At 37.7% G+C, this 17,869-nt stretch overlaps 1 protein-coding gene across 2 annotated transcripts in view; it reads left to right on the forward strand.

Moving 5' to 3' along the window:
* Nucleotides 1-17,869, forward strand: part of XIRP2 (xin actin binding repeat containing 2) — a 365,471-nt gene that overhangs the window by 229,128 nt on the left and 118,474 nt on the right. For both annotated transcript variants that reach the window (XM_054549434.2, XM_063712847.1), the window contains exon 4: nt 16,045-16,198. In XM_054549434.2, coding sequence (XP_054405409.2) covers nt 16,045-16,198 — 154 coding nt within the window. The remainder of the gene's footprint in view (nt 1-16,044; nt 16,199-17,869) is intronic.

A 17,869-nucleotide genomic window follows, 5' to 3' on the forward strand; every position in this document is an offset into this window, starting at 1 on the left:
ATTGAAAAATTCTTAATATGGTACATGCTAAAGTTCAGCAGTTTATTTATAGGAAGATTTTGTTTCTGCTTTTCTCCCTCATTGCTGCAAATGTTAAACATCACTCTGTCACGCATGCAAAGTGCTGATCTAATTGGCCTATAAGAGCACTCTTTCTTCCTTTCAGCATCATAAAGATGTTATATGGATAATCCACTTAGAGGCTGCCCTTCTGTGCTACTATATTAAAAATAGCTGTTGTGTTGTTTTTGGGGATTTATAAAATGAGTTTCTAAAAGAGAAATCATAGAGTGCTAGTACTTCCACTTTGCACCGAGGCTTTAAACGATTTTACCTCAGTCATGGTGGGGCTGGTTTCCATTGGTGTTTTTTGACCAGCTGTAGTCTAGTAGTGCAGAAACGAGGATTCTCTCAGGAAAAGCTTTAGAAAAGATGAGGCCCTTTCTGCACTTCTTTACTGCCATTCCATGAACTTTGTCTCTTGGGGGCTGTATCTGGCTTCCTAGAGCTCTGCACTATTTCTAGCAGAGAGCATAGTCGCCAAGGAGGAAAGGACTTGAGTAAGCTTTCTTTGGCATCCATTCCTCCATGGCACTGAGTGTTATATCATCTAAAAACAGCAAATAACTGTATTATATAGCATGCAGTGTCTTCACAAATCTCCATATTTCCACCTTGTGATTCACAATCCTAACTTTGAATGATAGCACAGTCTCCAAGGCATTTAAGGCATTGTAAGGGTATTGTTTTAAATAATTATTCAAATGATTACTATGGTATGTCTGAATTATCATTACCTCCTATCTGTGGTCAAGAAAAAGAGTTACAGGGAGTATATGCTATATCCAAGTTCCCATAGCTCATGAGAGATGAAAGAAGATAAAGACTCATCTTTTTTGGATAATTAGAAGGCTCTGTCTTCTATAAAGCATGGACAGTCAGAAGCTTCATGAGATCATGTATCTCAGGCTCTTAACAAAATCTCAGCACGACATAATTAGTTCATGAATATAAATATTCAGAAAGTATTAGGTTCATATTTTGCCCAAATATTTAATTTTGTATATAAAAGAGAGTTCCCAACCAGAAGTCAAATACACTACTCGAGAAATCTCTGAAGTCTCTCTCTGAATGTAGAAAACCGTTCCTGTCTTATGATTTCATTGATTATTACAATTATATGTTGAAATATCTTTGGGGTAGCTACCATGTATTGAATGTCTACTCTACAAAATGTGGTATTTCGTATTCACTCAAAAGTGAGTGATATTATTGTGATTTTACAGATGAAGAAATGGAAGCCTACAGAGATGAAATAACTATGTTGTGTTCGCTAAGCTGGGAAGTGTTTGAAGTTGGGATATAAACATAGGTCTGATATCTTCCAACCATTTTCCACGTTGTCATTGCAACTCAACATAACTATGTGGATAGTCTATCTAACCAGAACTTTATGCTCCTCAAATAGACATAATCCATTCCATCTAAGCATTATTAAATCACTATTCACACAAATATACATATTTTTCTCTTTATTCTTTTGCACATTTTAGTATGATCGTTTGAATACAGTAATTCATTTTTAGCTCATTCATGCAACTCTAGGGGATATCATTGGGTTATTTCATTTTCAAAAGGTCAAAGAAAATGAAATAAAAATGGATGTAAAAACAGAGAAAGAAAACACTTTGCATGCTAACACCTAAATCTTAAATGGCACAACAGTTTTAAAATGTGTTAAAGCAGATTAGCTTTAAAAGGTTTATCCATTAGAGATTTTTCCATTGCCAGTAATATGGTCAATTGAAACTAGTTAAAATATTTTAATAGAAGTTTTCTTTTCATTAGAATTCTTTTAAGAGTGGATATAGTCTCCAACTAATAAAGATAATCATAAAATACTTTAGGGCCCTATTTAAGAAAATGAGAGTGACTGCGGCAAGTTGCAGAATTTTATTCTTGACTGAGAAGGGAAAGAAGGCAGTATTTCTGCTTTATATGGAAAATTAACTGCCTAAATGTGAAGCCAGAATGAAAATAAGGTTACATAGCATTAAAATCTGCATCTCATGGGGAATTTATGTTCAGTACTCCTTCAGTGTAAAATTCCACAGGTTTTCCTAGGCACACAGAAAGTCATATGAACATGACCTCTAAAGAGGTGAGAAGCAAAGAGACATAATGATATACTCTGCCTCTCAAAGCTCAAACGGCAGCATGTTGTATTTTTGCACACGGGAGAACCTCAGTGAACTATGAAACATACCATTTTCAATTTCACAGCATTTTTTCTGTTAGGACAGTAGCAAATACCAAAATAATCATATACATGCCTAGCTTCTAAATGAGATCAGTTAATCTAAAGAAATTAGGTAACATGCCCACAACCCCTGAATCAGCTCTTCCCCTCCCTGAAGAGTCTTTTTTCAGAGAATATTAAATAATTGTACACATGCACATAGGCAAGAATCTTTCTTTAAAATGTTGGACATACGAGTTTTAATATTGGACCCAACCAAAAATGGGGTAAGAACCAGGACTAGAATTGTAACTTTTCTGTGCCTATTTACCTCCAGCTATAAAATGAGAGCACAGTACAAGATTTTTCACCCAAAAGGTGCATATATGCCAAATTGTTTTCTATTCATTTGCACATTCTAGGAGAAGCAAGGATGAAAAGGCTTATTCTGCAGAGAAATAACAGGCATCAGAAATGTTGAAGCCCTACCCATGGTGAATAGTGACGTCGTTTCCAGCACCAGAATGAAAAATGTGTAGCAGTGTTCACTTGGATGTCCAGGCAATCTGGCCTCTCTGACAGGATACTGTCTGTAGATAGTATCAGCACAGGAAGCTGATTCTTCCTTCTGGAAGACCCAAGGTCCCTTAACTGAGCATTTCTGAAGACTGCAGGCACATGGCTGCCTACTCAGTGTACTTGTGAGCAAAAGGCCCCTTTTTGCGTAAATATTCTGTTATCAAATTCATAACACATCTATCAAACTGATCATACAGTATGGATCAATAGGTACATCACATTGAACAATCTACAGAAATTCAAGTGACTGTCTTTTATTTTGAGAACATGTCTTACTGCATGTGTTTTCCATTCCTAGTTTGCATTTACAGTTTTTTTATTTGGGTCTTCATGCCAGGGACTTCCATGGGACTGTGTGCCTTAATTTGTGCTTGCTTGTCAAGGGCCAGATAGGGCTTGCATTTATTTCACCTGAGAACCTAAAAATCTGTCAGATGTTAATAAAATTGACTGGAATGCAAGCAGAGTTGTGGTAGGAACATATCTGAAAAATTCAGCATTTCAAGAATGTATCTCATTTTGATCGGGGATTATAAAATAGCTGTGAAAGTGTTTGCCTGTGGCTTGTCTCAGGATCTAAGGTCTGCACGCCTCGTACCACATGTGAGCTTTCCACTCAATGAGAGTAAATATAGTGAGGCAAATCTGCATTCAAAACTATGAGTACACAACTATTTTGACAGTTGTTCTGTTTAATTCATCCATTGGGGGTGGTGCAGAGTCAGTGACCATTATTAAGTTCTTTGTCTGGCTGTAGACACACAACTAGCTAAATAAACCTATTATTTTTAAAGCTACTAAGAAACTTACTTTAATAGATATATAAATGCCCAGTTATAATCTTATGGCTGTAAGGATAAATGTAGAGTACTGGTTTGCTAGAGGTGCCATAACAAAATGCCACAGATTGAGTAGCTTAAACCAGAGAAGAGAAAAAAACTTTTTTTTTTTTTTTTTTTTTTTGCAGTTTTAGAGGTTAGAAGTCAAGATCAAGTTGCTTGCAGGGTTTGTTTTCTCTGAGAGCCATAAGGGAAGAAGCTATTCCAGGCCTCTCTCCGTGGCTTGCAGATGGCCTTCCTCTTGCTGCTTCTTCACATGCTCATTCCTCTATGAACATGCACCCCTCCTGTCTCTTTATGGGTCCAAATTTCTTCTGATAAGGAGGACCAGTCAGACTGCTTTCTTTTTATGAGGAAACTAGTCAGACTGGCCATCCTAATGGCCTCATTTTAACTGAATTATCTCTTTAAGGGCCTTGCCTCCAAATACAAGCATATTCTGAGGTACTGGGGATTAGAATTTTAGGGGTACACAATTCAACCCATAACAGTATTCAGTGAAATCAATTAACTAGAATGGATAGATGTGCTGAGTGCACAGGAATAAAATAGGAAATGTAGAACTCAGGCAACAAGCACCTATAGGAGTGACAAGGATGGTGTTGATTTTGTGGCTGTGCAGTTAATCAGGATTGATAAAATCATAAATAATTTGATGCATTCTCTTCCCTGGAAATGGTAGCCTCTGCTTTGTTATTTAATATGTAAACCCATTCTGGAAGGAGTAATAGAAATATCATGAGGACAGATGATCCATTAAAAAAATTGTTTCATAGTATTCTAGAAAAAAAAGTCTCCTTGCTTACAGACCATAATTTTAGTACTCCTTTTCTTTCTCTCATGTATCATAGGTTTTTAGAAAAGTTTAGAGGCTGAGTTCCATCTAAATAAACATTTTTAAAGGTTTGGCAATAAAGTTTTAGTTCATTATACATAGAGATATAAATTACATTTTTCCTACTCTCCCCAGGGGAGTTAGCCTATTTTCTTTATGTCTTTCACTCTAGAAGCAGTGTCTTCACCATATTTGGACATTTCTCAGTTGCACTTTCTTCTGAATGCTTTATGTGAACATAAAATTCACAAAATATTCAAATCCATTTGACAAACATTTAGTAAGTGCCTGCAATGTTCAAAGAAACAGTATGTTAGACTCAGTGTGGCTACAGAGATGGATAAATCATGTTCTTAATGAGCTGACAGTGCAGTGGGGGAAAGATGTGTCAAAAGTGACTAGAGTACGAAGCAGAATGAAAAAGGTGTAAATGCTGGAGGAGCTCTGACATGGAGTGATTGTTTTTAGCTGGGGCATTTGGGGAAAGCTTCCTAAACCAAGTGTCACTTCGACCTCATGTGAAAGCAGTCGGAATTTCTATAGAAAACGGTGGCAAAGCGGGGCATTCAGAGGAGGTTTCTTTAGACAAACATGTGTAAACACTGGTGGAGAAGCAGAAAATGTATTCATTAAATGCTGCTGTGCCTTTGGGAATAGCCAGAAGGATGGCCCAGATCAGACTGGTGGAACCCAGGGGAGCCGTGCTGAAAGGTTCTAAGTGCCAATTTACTAAAAAGTCACTGGGAAACCAGGAAGCCCAGTTAACTCAGCTGCTAAACCTAATTTCTCAATACTTCGTCAAGCCTTGTTAAATGAGGGGGCAAGCCACATTGTTTCTCTTGACCCTTCTAAAGTGATGTGTGCTGTAGAATGTGATAATGTTGTGACAATCATTATAATTTCTCTATCTAGTTATTGTATTTGTCTATTTTTCTTGCTGCTGTTCCTGGATACTATGTCAATATAAAACATCATGAGACTTTTAAAAGTCAGCTCATCATTTATCAAGTGCCTGCCATGTAAAAGGCACAATGCTACAAGAGTTTTAGAGAAGAATAGGATACGTAGCTGTAAAGGAGTTGGTATTTTACCTCTCACTCATGCCATTCTAGCCTACATTATTTCAGTTTCTGGAATTGATAAATAAATTACAGTAGGGAAACAGGATGATGCAGAAGTTAAAAATATCAGCTTAGCATCAGACTGAAATAGGTCCACCACTGTCCTAAGTGTGTGGCCTTGGGCAAGTTACTTAAGCTCTCTAACATTAGTTTCTCCACTGTAAAATAGAGGTAGCTACCTCATTAGTATTATTAAATCTGTTTAATAAAAAGGATGTACTTAGAGCAAAGTACTTGGCACAAAGTAATATTCCAGGAATGTTGGCCTTTATGATTTCTTTAAGGACTACATTTCATTTTTCATATTTCTGAGTAGAAAAGTTAGAGTTACAGAAGCTGAACAATAGGAGATATGGTGAGTATAATATTTTCTGGTTATTTATTGTTACATAACAAACTACTTCCAAACTTTGGTAATTTAATGCAGTTTGTTTTAATCACTCGTGGTTCTATGGGTTGACTTAACTCAGCTGGGGAGCCTTACTTGGACTATCTCATGATGTTTTCATCTAACATGGGCCAGGGTTATAGTTATATGAAGTTATAGGACTGAATATCCGAGATAGGACTGAACATCCAATATCCTTCAGGCAGTTGATGCTTCTGTTGCCTGGGACATCAGTTGGGGCCGTAGAATGGAGCACCTACAAATGATCTCTCCAAGTGGTGTGAGCTTCTCAATGCATGGTGATGGCTTCTGAGAGGGAGCCTCCCAAAAATGAGTGTCCTGAGACAGGACACTCTGGCAGAAGCTGCAAGACTTCTTTCTTCACTCGCATATCTGGGTAGCTTGTGCTCTCCTCTCTCTCTCTCTCTCTCACTCTCTCTTTCTCTGCCACCTTGTTTTTTGAGGCCACGGTAGTCTCAGATATAATCACACTTCTAACACGGTAGCTGGCTTCCAAGAGGCAGGAAGCAAAACCTGCTGTGCCAGTGAAAGGCTAAGCCAAGACTGGAAAGGTTGGTCAAGCGCCATTTCTGCTGTGCTCCCTCAGAAAAGTTCCCACAAGATGAATGTTGATTCATGGAGGAGAAATAGCCTCACTTCTTGATGGGGGAGTGGAAGGTACATTGCACATGAGCATACAGATGAGGAAACTGTCCTATGAAAGTATTGTAAAAATTGCTAGGGGAGACATGATTTGTCCTTATTTTTCTGATGAAAAGCCTAAGGCTAAAGATGTTATGAGGTAGACAAAGTGACTTCTGTTAAGTGGAAGAGCTCCACATTAAACTCTGGCTCCAAATTAGATCTTCTGGGAAAACTACCCTCTGCCTCTCCTCAAATAACTTGTCATTTGCTTTCTTCAGAGATGGGTAAAACCATGGGTGCTGACAGCAGTGATCTTCCCCCAGCCCCCATCCATCTACATATCCACAGCTATACCCTCATCTCCTGTGCCTGTGCCTTTAATCACATGTCCTGCTGTGAGCTTCACTGTCAGCATCAGAAAATGAGAATAGCACGTTCCCATAGGGTTGAAATGAAAATTCCATGAGTATAATACGTGTAAAGTCCTTAACACCATGCCTGATATGTAATGAGCGTTCAATACTTTCTACCTATTATTGTTGTTATTACTATTCAAATTTTTTAGGGTAGTAATTTACATTGCCATCTCTTTCTCTTCATTATCAGTCTTTCCTAAGCCAACTCTCTTCTATGGGAATGGTTTTTACCTAGGCTACCTCCTAATTGCCCCAATTTGGGCATATTGGAGATATTTTTATTGCATTTTTTTCTTAAACTCCCTGCTGCATTTGAAATGCCCTACTTCCTTGGTATTCATGACTTTGCACTCTTCCTTGACTTCCTGTGTCAGCCACAAATAGTTGTGCAGGTTTAAAGCATCTCAAGGGCACACATCTAAGGGAAGGGGATGCACATGAAACATGAGGTAGAGTTGCGCATCTATCATGACGATTTTCCAGCAGATGGCAGTAACATGATCTGGTCTAATGAAATCAGTACATTGTGACAACCTTCTGACAGATAGAGAAAAGTGTTTTGAGGAGGCACCTTTTTCCAGCTTACAGAAATGCTCCATGTGGACTCGTGGTGGCTGAACTTCTGACTGTTTCTCCTCTACTGCCTTCACCAGATAATCTTTGTTTGTCCCCCAAATGCCTGAGAGGTTTGTTTCACAGCTGTCTACACTTATTCTGCATGTTCTAATTCAATAATAATTGAGTCTTACTGTTGAGACTACCACCTTATTGCTGCTGAGCCCTAAATCTTTCACTCCAGCAGTGACTTCTTTGAATTTCAGATATCTCGCTGCCTGCTGGACATACTCACCTGGATGTCTTCAGGGAAAGCTCAAACTCAACGTGTCAAAAACTTAATTCACTTCCTGGCCCTCAAGAATGAAACTCCAGCGTCATTTTTAAAGCCAGATAACCCTGTTGTTCTGTATCAGTATTTTCATGGAAAAGTTCAGTTTCACTTTTATGCATGAAATTAACATAGGGAGGTACAGAGAAGTATATGCTTGTTGGGGTCCCCCTGGGGGTTCATCCAGAGGAGTGCTGCCCCAAAACTGAGGGCGTGGCTTGTGCTGGATTCCCCCAGTTTTCCTTCTAGATCAACTCATTCTTTGTGGTCAGTCTGGAAGGAAGCCCAAAATCAGCTTTCACTTCTCTGAGGCACACTTTCATTTGGGGAAGACATTCACACTGTTTTATCAATTTCATAAAGCCATCTCAATTAGAATATCTAGAAATTATGCTAGAATTCTTGCACTCGCTCACTACCTTTATCCTAAAAACTACTGCTTTGATGCCTAAATATTTGTAATGGATTCTCTTCCCTCTAATCCCCTTCTCACTATCCTAATGTAGGCTTTTTCTATCTCTCAATTGGAAATTTTAATAAATTCCTTACTACACTTACTACAGAAGATGTTACCGTCTTATTCCATTGCAGTTGACCCTTGCGCAACCCAGGTCTGAACTGTGTGGTCCACTTACATGCAGGATTTTTTCAATAAGTAGTCAACACTCCATATTCACAGATTCCGTATCTGCAACCAAACATGCATGGAAAATATAGTGTTGGTGGGCTGGGAAACCCGTGAATATGGAAAGCTGACTTCATATCTACACGTTCCACAGGGCTCACTGTGAGACTTGAATGTGTATGGGTTTTGGTATCCGGGGTGGTCCTGGAGCCAATCCCCCCTTGGATATTGACAGGCAACTGTATGATCTGTTTTTCACACAGCTGACGGATATATCTATCTAAAGTACAAATCTAATCCCACCGCCCCCACTTAATTCACTTGGAAGAGTTCTTGTTACCTACAGGATCAAATTCAGGAAGCTTGCTCTGACCACATCTCCCCAGAATCCTCCATCTGTGTGTCCAGGACACCTACATTTCTTTATTATCACACTCTTTTTTTGTTACAACACTCACTTGATGTATCTTTCCCTGCCATTAGAGTAGGAGCTTCTTGAGGACCCAACTTGCATCTTAATCATTTTTGTAGTTATGGTGCCTAAAACATTTCTTGAGATAGATTAATTATTCAAAAATATTTTGAATGAATGAAAGATGAGTATAGAATATAATGATTGAAGGGGCTTCCTAGAGGAGACTGCACCACGTTAGGACATGAGGGAAGAAATATTTTTAATACGTAGTGGGAGGAGGTACAGTCTTCCAGGAAAGGACTTCTGAAAAAAAAAATAATAAAAGTTCAAAGACCAGGTGGGAGAGTAACACAGCAGAATTCATATAAGGTTTCTTGTCTTGTCTTTTATATTTTGGTAATTTTCCTTTATTTTTGTTCTTCTCTTTATGTCTGTATAAAACTTCTTTATGCTTCTATTAATATTTTTATTTCTCTAAAGGTAAGAACCCACTGAGTTTGGGAGTGTACATGAGCTAGCTCAGCATTTTAAATGTACACAAATCTAAATATTTTCTTTTATCATTTTATATTTTCCTGGTGACCTCTTCACTCATGGATCCACACTGAGAGGAAAATATACAAAGCAGTATGGCCACCTGCTTTCTTTTCAAGTGCCTGGTAAGATGTTCTTATTATTTTAGGGGACTCTACAGCTCCATGTCTCTTGTGAAATAGACATTGGGTTGTATTAAAGACTTGGCATTTTTCATTCTCACATCTTAAGAAATATTTTATCTTCTAAGATTATAATTATACATATGTTAAAGCAATAAATATATATAAATAAGAAAGAAAAATTATCCTGTAATCCCAGCACTTTGGGAGGCTGAGGCAAGTGGATCACCTAAGGTTGGGAATTCGAGAACAGCCTGAACAACATGGAGAAACCCTGTCTCTACTGAAAATACAAAATTAGCCAGGCATGGTGGTGCATGCCTGTAATCCCAGCTACTCAGGAAGCTGAGGCAGGAGAGTCACTTGAACCCGGGAGGCAGAGGTCGTGGTGAGTTGAGATCGCACCATTGCACTCCAGCCTGAGCAAGAGTGAAAAACTCGGTCTCAAAAAAAAAAAAGAGAGAAGAAAAGAAAGGAAAAATTATCTTACTCTCTTTCAAGTTTGTTTCCCCTATTTTCAATTGCTTTCCTCGTTTTGAAGAGTCACAAAACTAGTAAAGATAATAGACCTCATTGAGAGATTTTACTTATTTACATATTATTTAAGCCAGAGACTCCACCAGTGCCTCTGGAACTGCCTCTCCATAATCAGCAATGACTTCTCTACCCTCCACCTCTTCTCCAAATACTTCTGTCACCTTCTTGCTTTAACAGAAACATGGCCCTCCCCTGAAATCACCAGTGTCCCTGAATTGTCTCCATGTACCTGGAGACCATTCTGCCTAATCACTCCTCTCCTACTTTTTTTTTAAAAAAAAAAAACCCTGCTCATCTGAGACTCATTCAGTCAAGTGCACCTTCCCCACCAACCACCAACCGTCATGACTGTTATTTATTAAATTCAATGGTTTCCCTCATTTACAAGGACGTTGATACACAACTTACAGCTTTTCTCTGCCTTCAAGTCCTTCCATTTTCCTGGGACACCATCACGGCCTCTGAGTTCCTAGGTTTCCTCCTATTTAATAAATTTCCCCCTACTCTAGCTTTCATTTTTTGGTCACAGCTGGATCCTAACAAGTTACCCTACTCCCTACAAACTAAAGCAAACATCTCAGTGGCCCCAGTCACCACTCCTTCCAATTTGCTTTGCCAAATATTCACACTAAAAGGGTTCTTGAGTTTCACCAAGATCTCCAGTCTGCCGACCCTTTGTCTGTCTTCCAATATACCCTTTCTTTTCTTTCTTTCCTTTTAATCCAACTTACATTGCACAGTGTATCATTTCAATTGCTCTGTTAGATCTCTTGATGGCAACCTAAATTTCCTGTACCTGGTCTCTGCCTGCCATAACCCCACACTGCAATAGACATTTTATTTATATTTTTCCTCACAAAACTGCTCCCTGGCTGAAGTCAGCTATGTACTTTCTCATTGCCCAAACTAGAACTATGGTGAATTTTCTGACTTAGTAAGTAACTATGTAACTTAACAGGCCCTATTGGTAGCCCTGCAGAGTTAATATTACCAACTTCAAATGGGCCCCCAGTGCTGTACTGCCACAGTCATCTTTGTCTAGTCATCTCTTTTCCTCCATTCCCCCCAGCAATTAAGGTAAACTTTCTTCATTCTCTTCAGATACTCCTATGTTCATTAGACTTTGCGTCGTAACAGAGAAAATAGATAACTTCTGCCTGGGTTCTTATCTTCAAGCTACCAAGCATACAAATCACTTATATCTACATTAATTTGACCCTCCTTCCCCTCAGTGAGAACAGGAATGCTTTCTGTTATGCTACCTTCGGGCTATATTTCTATCCATGCTTTGGGTTCCACCCTCTTGCCCTTCTCAGGAATTTTCCTTCACTGATTGTTCGTGCTCTCTTCTATATAGTCAGCATCTCTATCTCATTAAATCATTTGAGTTAGCTTTTCAACATATGCGAAACTCTTCCATTAAAACAAACAAAACACATCTCTCTCAAGTTACTGCTCTATTCCTCCCATCCACATTAACATTGAAATGTTCAGTAAGTGACCTCCATTCATCATCTCTCTGTCACTCTCTCACCCACTTCAAATTGCCTTCCAACCTTTGTACTTCGAAGGAAGCAATTTTCTCAACTGTTAACATCCATGTTGCTCAACTCAAAAGATATATTTAAGTCCTCTTCAAATTAATACTTTCAATGCAAGTTCAATATTGTTAAACATGTTCTTTCCTTCTGATTTTTCTCCTCTGCCATACATTTAATGTTGGCATTTTTCAAGGCTTGGTTCTGGACTCACTCTCCATCACACTTTATATACTCTCCCCCTAAGCAAGTTCATTCAAGCCTGTTGTTTCAATTACCACGGAAGGCAGATGACTTAAATTAGTTGTTCAGTTTCGACCTCTCCACTAAGCTCCAGGGCTACACATCCAACTGCCTTTTGGACATCTTGCTACCCAACTCATGATCTATCATCTCCCTCAAACCAGCCTTTATCTGATATTTTGACATCATTTAATAGCATCACAATCCATTTTGTTGCGCATGCCATAGAGAAAAATTAAATTCTCTCCCATTCTCACTCCCTCTCTGTCTCATTCTCTCTCTCCCCTCCTCTCTCTATCTTTCTCAAACTTCTGATTCAATCCATGACCAAGCTTTGAAAGTTTTACCTCCTAAATATCTTTCAACTTGGTTCATTTCTGGCCATCTCCATCATCATTCTTTCTTTAAGATCATCATCACTTGCCTGCAGTACTGCTATACTAACTGCTCCTTCCACATGTGTTGTAACCTTCTACTCTAACCCAGTCTGGAGTAGTGGCTCTTTACCAGCAGTGACTTTGCTCCCCACATGAGATTTTGCAATGTGTGAACACACTTTTAATAGTTTTGACTCCAGAGCTAGGGACAAATGCTCCTGGCATCTAGTGGGTAGAGACCAGGAAGGCTGTCAAACATCCTACCATGCACAGAATAAGGCCCTAACAACAAAGAATTATCTGGTTCAAAATATTAACAGTGACAAGATTGAGAAATCCTGTTCTGGAGTTAGACTGCGCTTTTCACGTGGCAGACTTGATTATGTCATGTGTGCATGTGTATACACACACACACACACACACACTTAAAAACATTCAGTAACTTCCCATTGAGCTAAGACAAAGCAAGTATGGTGCTGCAGGCCTTTGTGAGCTGCTCCCAGCCTGCCTCTGCAGGCCATCCAGCACCACGTGTTTTCTTTCAGCCTTCCTGCTCCCACCTACTCTATCCTCTGTCCTCCCACCTACTCTATCCTCTGTCCTCCCTCCCAGTCCAGGACATTTGCACATATTGTCTTCACCTGGAAAGCTTTTCACGTGGTTAAGCCCCATTCATTCTTCAAATATCAGCTGAAGGTCGTTTCCCCCAGAGAACCCTATGCAGGGCTCTCTCTCACTGAGTTAATTCCCCCACTGAGACACTCAGCATTAGAGTTGCATGTTTAATACTTACTCCTGGGCTTCGTTACTATTTGCCTCCTTCACTAGACTGGAAGCCACAAAAGGTGAAAAATATTTCTTTATTTTATTTTAAATAAAATTATACCACCAGTAGTTGGTTGTTGAACATTAGGTGTTCAATGACTAAATTTCTTCCAAGAACATTTGAGAAAACTTAGTCCTAGAAATGGCAAGTGACTTAATCAAGGCCACAAAGCTAATTAGTAGCCAAGGGAGGGCTTGAATCCAACTCTCATTGTGAAATGCTGCATTTGTTCCTTCTAAACTGGTATTTTACACATTTGTTCAAGCTTGTAGATTTTTACTCAAAGTAAATCTTTTGTGGAAGCACAGTGTATAAAACAGATTACGAGAGATTAAAGCAGATCACTGCTTTGATTGGAGACAGCTCAATTCAGCCTCATCCAAGAAGCTCTTTTACATCTCTACACAGCGGGCTCCTTACCCCTTGCCAGGCCCTGAAGAACTTGCCTCAGAATGGCTTTGATGTGATGACTAGGGCTTGAAAATAGGTCCACTACATTCACATGTGGATTGTTCCTTACTGCCTCTGTACAAGATGCACTCTTGATACTTGTGAATTCCAAAATGAGAATACCAATATAGTATAAGTTAATGTCATCACCAGCTGAAACTTAATCAAATCACACTTCCATGTAGGTGTATGAAACAGAAATTATTCCTTAATATCGTCAGTCTGAGTCCATGGACCATATTCAGTATTCCACCTTTTACCAAAACATAAATTTTCCTAACAAAAATCACAACTTTGTAGGCATCTACACCTTCTATTTATCTCATCTTGTTTTTGCCAATGCTAGCAGTTGGATTAAATTGCTGAAACAAAACAAGCAAACACACTGCGTTCATGTCATAGCAGTCACCTTCCAGGACAGTGGAGAGGACATCAGAATGAACTGAGATAAGGATGTTATACTCGTGCCACATGTCATGGCATGTCTGACACTGTGTCTCAACAGCACAATACCTCACTACAAGTTATGAACATATGGATTTTTTGTAATAGTTGGAAACACATGTTAAAGGCAATGCCCTAAAAAAATGACAAGTTCTTTTTCTCTATTTTTCTCCTGCAATTGTTTTTAGCTTCAGTTAAAGTTCACTCTAATGAAGACAGCATACATCATATATTTTGGGAGTATCCAAAGATGATATGATTACCAGATAACAATATTTCTGGTGATTTTATATATATGTGTGTATATGTGTATATACACACATTTGTAATAAATGTATGTACACACATATACATAGTGAATATATTCATATATATGAATATATACTCATGTTTATTCTTGTGTATATGTATATTATATATTTGTGTGAATATATATCTTCATATATACTTGTTATGTACATGTGATATATGTATATATATATTTACATGTGTGTATATATTATATATAAATTGAAAAGCTTTTCTTTTCTAACCATAGCAAAGACATAGAAAATGTATCTACTCTAAGAAATGTTTCGAAGCTTTTAGCTGTCTCTCAAACTTGACTCACTCATGTCTGTGTACTTAAGAGGTAACAAAAGTGAAAAACAATTACTGACATCATCATCTGAATGGCTGTTTAGAAAAATACAATAGTGCCTTCTTATCCATGGGGGTCATGTTACAAGGTCCCTAGTGGATGCCTAAAACCACATATAGTACTGAACCCTATGTATACTCTGTCTTTTCCTAAATGTATGTATACCTATAATAAAGTTTAACTTTTAAATTTAGCACAGAGATTCACAACAATAACTAAAAATAAAATAGACTAACTAAAACACTATGCTGTAATAAAAGTTAAATAAGAGTGATTTGACCACAAGCACTGCAATACTATGATAGTCCATCTGATAACCAAGACGGCTTCTAAGTGAATCATGGTGGGTAGTATGGACAAACAAACTGATGATTCATGTCCTGGGCAGATGGAGTGATCCTCAGAACAGCATGCAATTTAAAATTTATGAATGGTTTATTTCTGGAATTTTTCATTTCATATTGTGGACCGCAGGTAAATACAACTGCAGAAACCAAAACTACAGTTACAGGGAAGACTACTGTATAACCTCCTATATGAAAATCTTTAATTTATCTGTAGCTGTTGAAAACATTTTCAACATATTACTTGACATATTTAAAACTAGACTTTTGCTTCTTGAACTGTCTTGAGTCATTTACTTACTTTTTGCAATGTTTTTATTCAAAATATTTAGTCTACTTGGCTTGGTTTGTTTTATTTGATTACATTACTGGGCCTATACAATAGGGAATGCTGGACTTTCTATGTTGGAAATATCCTTTATACTTCCTTTCTTTGGGAATCTTTTATCTCTTCACCTTTAAGTTACTATCTAAAGAAGTAATTTCATAATCTTTATGAATTGAAAAACTACTCACTGTATGCTGGCTGAATGGGTTTGTAATTTGGGAACTCTATAATTGCTAAGGTTATCATTACAGGGTGAACATGACTTTAAACTCATTTCCTTCTGTCTTCAGCATATAATGTTTTTACATTGCTATTTTTTGAAAGTCTCTCATCAACATTTCTCAGGCCTAGAAAGTTGCATCCATTAACATATATTATGTTGTATTGTGACCCTTATTTCCACTCTCTGTCTTTCATGAGAGAAAAAACACACGCACATGAAAGGGAGGCTAATTCAGAAGTGGAACCAGTGGCAGAAAAGTAAACTAAGCGTTCAGATATATGTTTGCAGTTCTTGGCAAAGTTATCAAAATTTTACCCGAAGCATATTGAAAACATCACTCATGACAGAAACTCCCTCCCTCTTTCATTCCTGCCTTCTAACCCCCCTAAAAAACACATCTGTTTCCTACTGATAGCTTTTAACATACAACCCTTTAATGTCTTCTAACAGGAAGTGGAAATTGAGCGAAGTTTGTGCTCGCCAGCCTTTAAGAGTCACCCTGGGAGCCAGCCGGAGGATTCTGTGAAAGATTCAGACAAGAAAGGCGAGGAAACATCTTTTGACAAGATGTCACCTGAAAGTGGTCACAGCCGCATCTTTGAAGGTTAGCATAACATTTTGATATGCTTTCTTGACATCATACCTTGTACAACATGAGTGGTTAATAAATAAAATATATGAGGGGTTTGTTTAAAAATTAGTAAGGAAAATAATGACTGCATATAGTTTAGGAAATACAATTTAGGAAAAATAGAGGTATTTATAAGTGCTTCTATCCTTATTATATTTTAATTAGATTTTTAAAACTAAAGAGAATATATTTTAATTGACTATAAACCAGTACAACAAGCATTTTCAGTATTAGAGGTTTGAAACAATGCACTTGACCATAATCTGACTTTTCCTTTTGTGAAAATAAAAGGAAAACATACTTGTCTTTCTGTCTGTGGGTAATAAAAGAATAAACTAGGAGTAACTATCAGTAGCAAAATAAAAAAATAAATAAGATGCCTTAAGCATCTCCTTTTCAGACAATTAAACTAAACTTGCATAATGAATTTGGAATACAAAGTGACATAAGAGTGTTACATTTTAGACAGAACCTCATAAATTTGGTTAATGCTTTGCAAATATCATTAAAAAGTTAATAGCTCATATGTTCGAAATCACACTATTATGATTTTCAACAATGACAGACATGAAAAATATAAATAATTTATTGGAAAATACAGATCTTATTTATCATTTCTGATTAGGCACATTCTGGATTTTTCCTCTTTAGCCAAGTAATGTCTATTGTAGTATTTGTGGTGTTTGTTAAAGATCATAATTAATACAAATTTTAAGATATCATTTGGAATTTTTGTAGCAAATTGTCAAGTCACCAGTCCACGTGAGCAATGTGGAAAGTCTTTGGAATATTACAGTTCACAATTTGGGAAAGCAAATGGTATTCTGCTTTAAAACTTTGTTGTTGTAAGTGCTGTTTGCGAATCAGCACGTCAGCATCACCTGGAGGCTTATTAGAAATGCAGAACCTTCGGCCTCACATCAGTTCTACTAAATCAGAATCTGCATTGTAAGATGATCCTCAGATGATTCACATGCACATTAAAGTTTGAGAAGCTGTACACTGTGACAGAATAGACTGATCTTCAGGGGAATTTACATATGGTTTAGCCCATTCTGATTCCGTTTGGTTTAAGGACGTAATTTGGAGTGGGAGGCAGGTGTAGGAACAGTCAAAGGGAGTTTGCTAATGATGGACTGGGCATGGATTCCTAAATACATGTAAATTGAGATTTCAATCTCTTTTTCACTTTCAATTCGTTTTGGTATGCCCAATTAATATCCTAATATGATTAGTATCAGTCTTGAGGAATTTACTCCACATATTTCTGGCCTGTGATTAAACTTTATGTGCACTTGGCTGAATGCAAAAGAATTAGTTTAGCAGAGGCCAAGAAAATAGAAGCTTTAAGGAATGATTTATATTCTGATGATGCTTGCCTGTGGAGAGCTTAGCATAGGGAGGCAAAAATGAGTTTGGCAAACTGATCGAAGTTACACGAGATAATTAACTCCACTCATCACATCTTACTTCTCATCTGTGTTTTCTTTGATTTCCATGCAAAGGTTTTCAAAGGCCTCTTTATGTTAAAAGCTTAGAAAAGGTATTCTGGAGTGTAACCACTATTTACTGTCAAGATACGACTTAAATTTAAAAGTAACCTCAAATACACATTTCCAGGTACATTGACAATAACAAGAAGTA

The sequence above is a fragment of the Pongo abelii genome, chromosome 11 (assembly GCF_028885655.2).
Source record: "Pongo abelii isolate AG06213 chromosome 11, NHGRI_mPonAbe1-v2.0_pri, whole genome shotgun sequence".
Lineage (NCBI taxonomy): Eukaryota > Metazoa > Chordata > Mammalia > Primates > Hominidae > Pongo > Pongo abelii.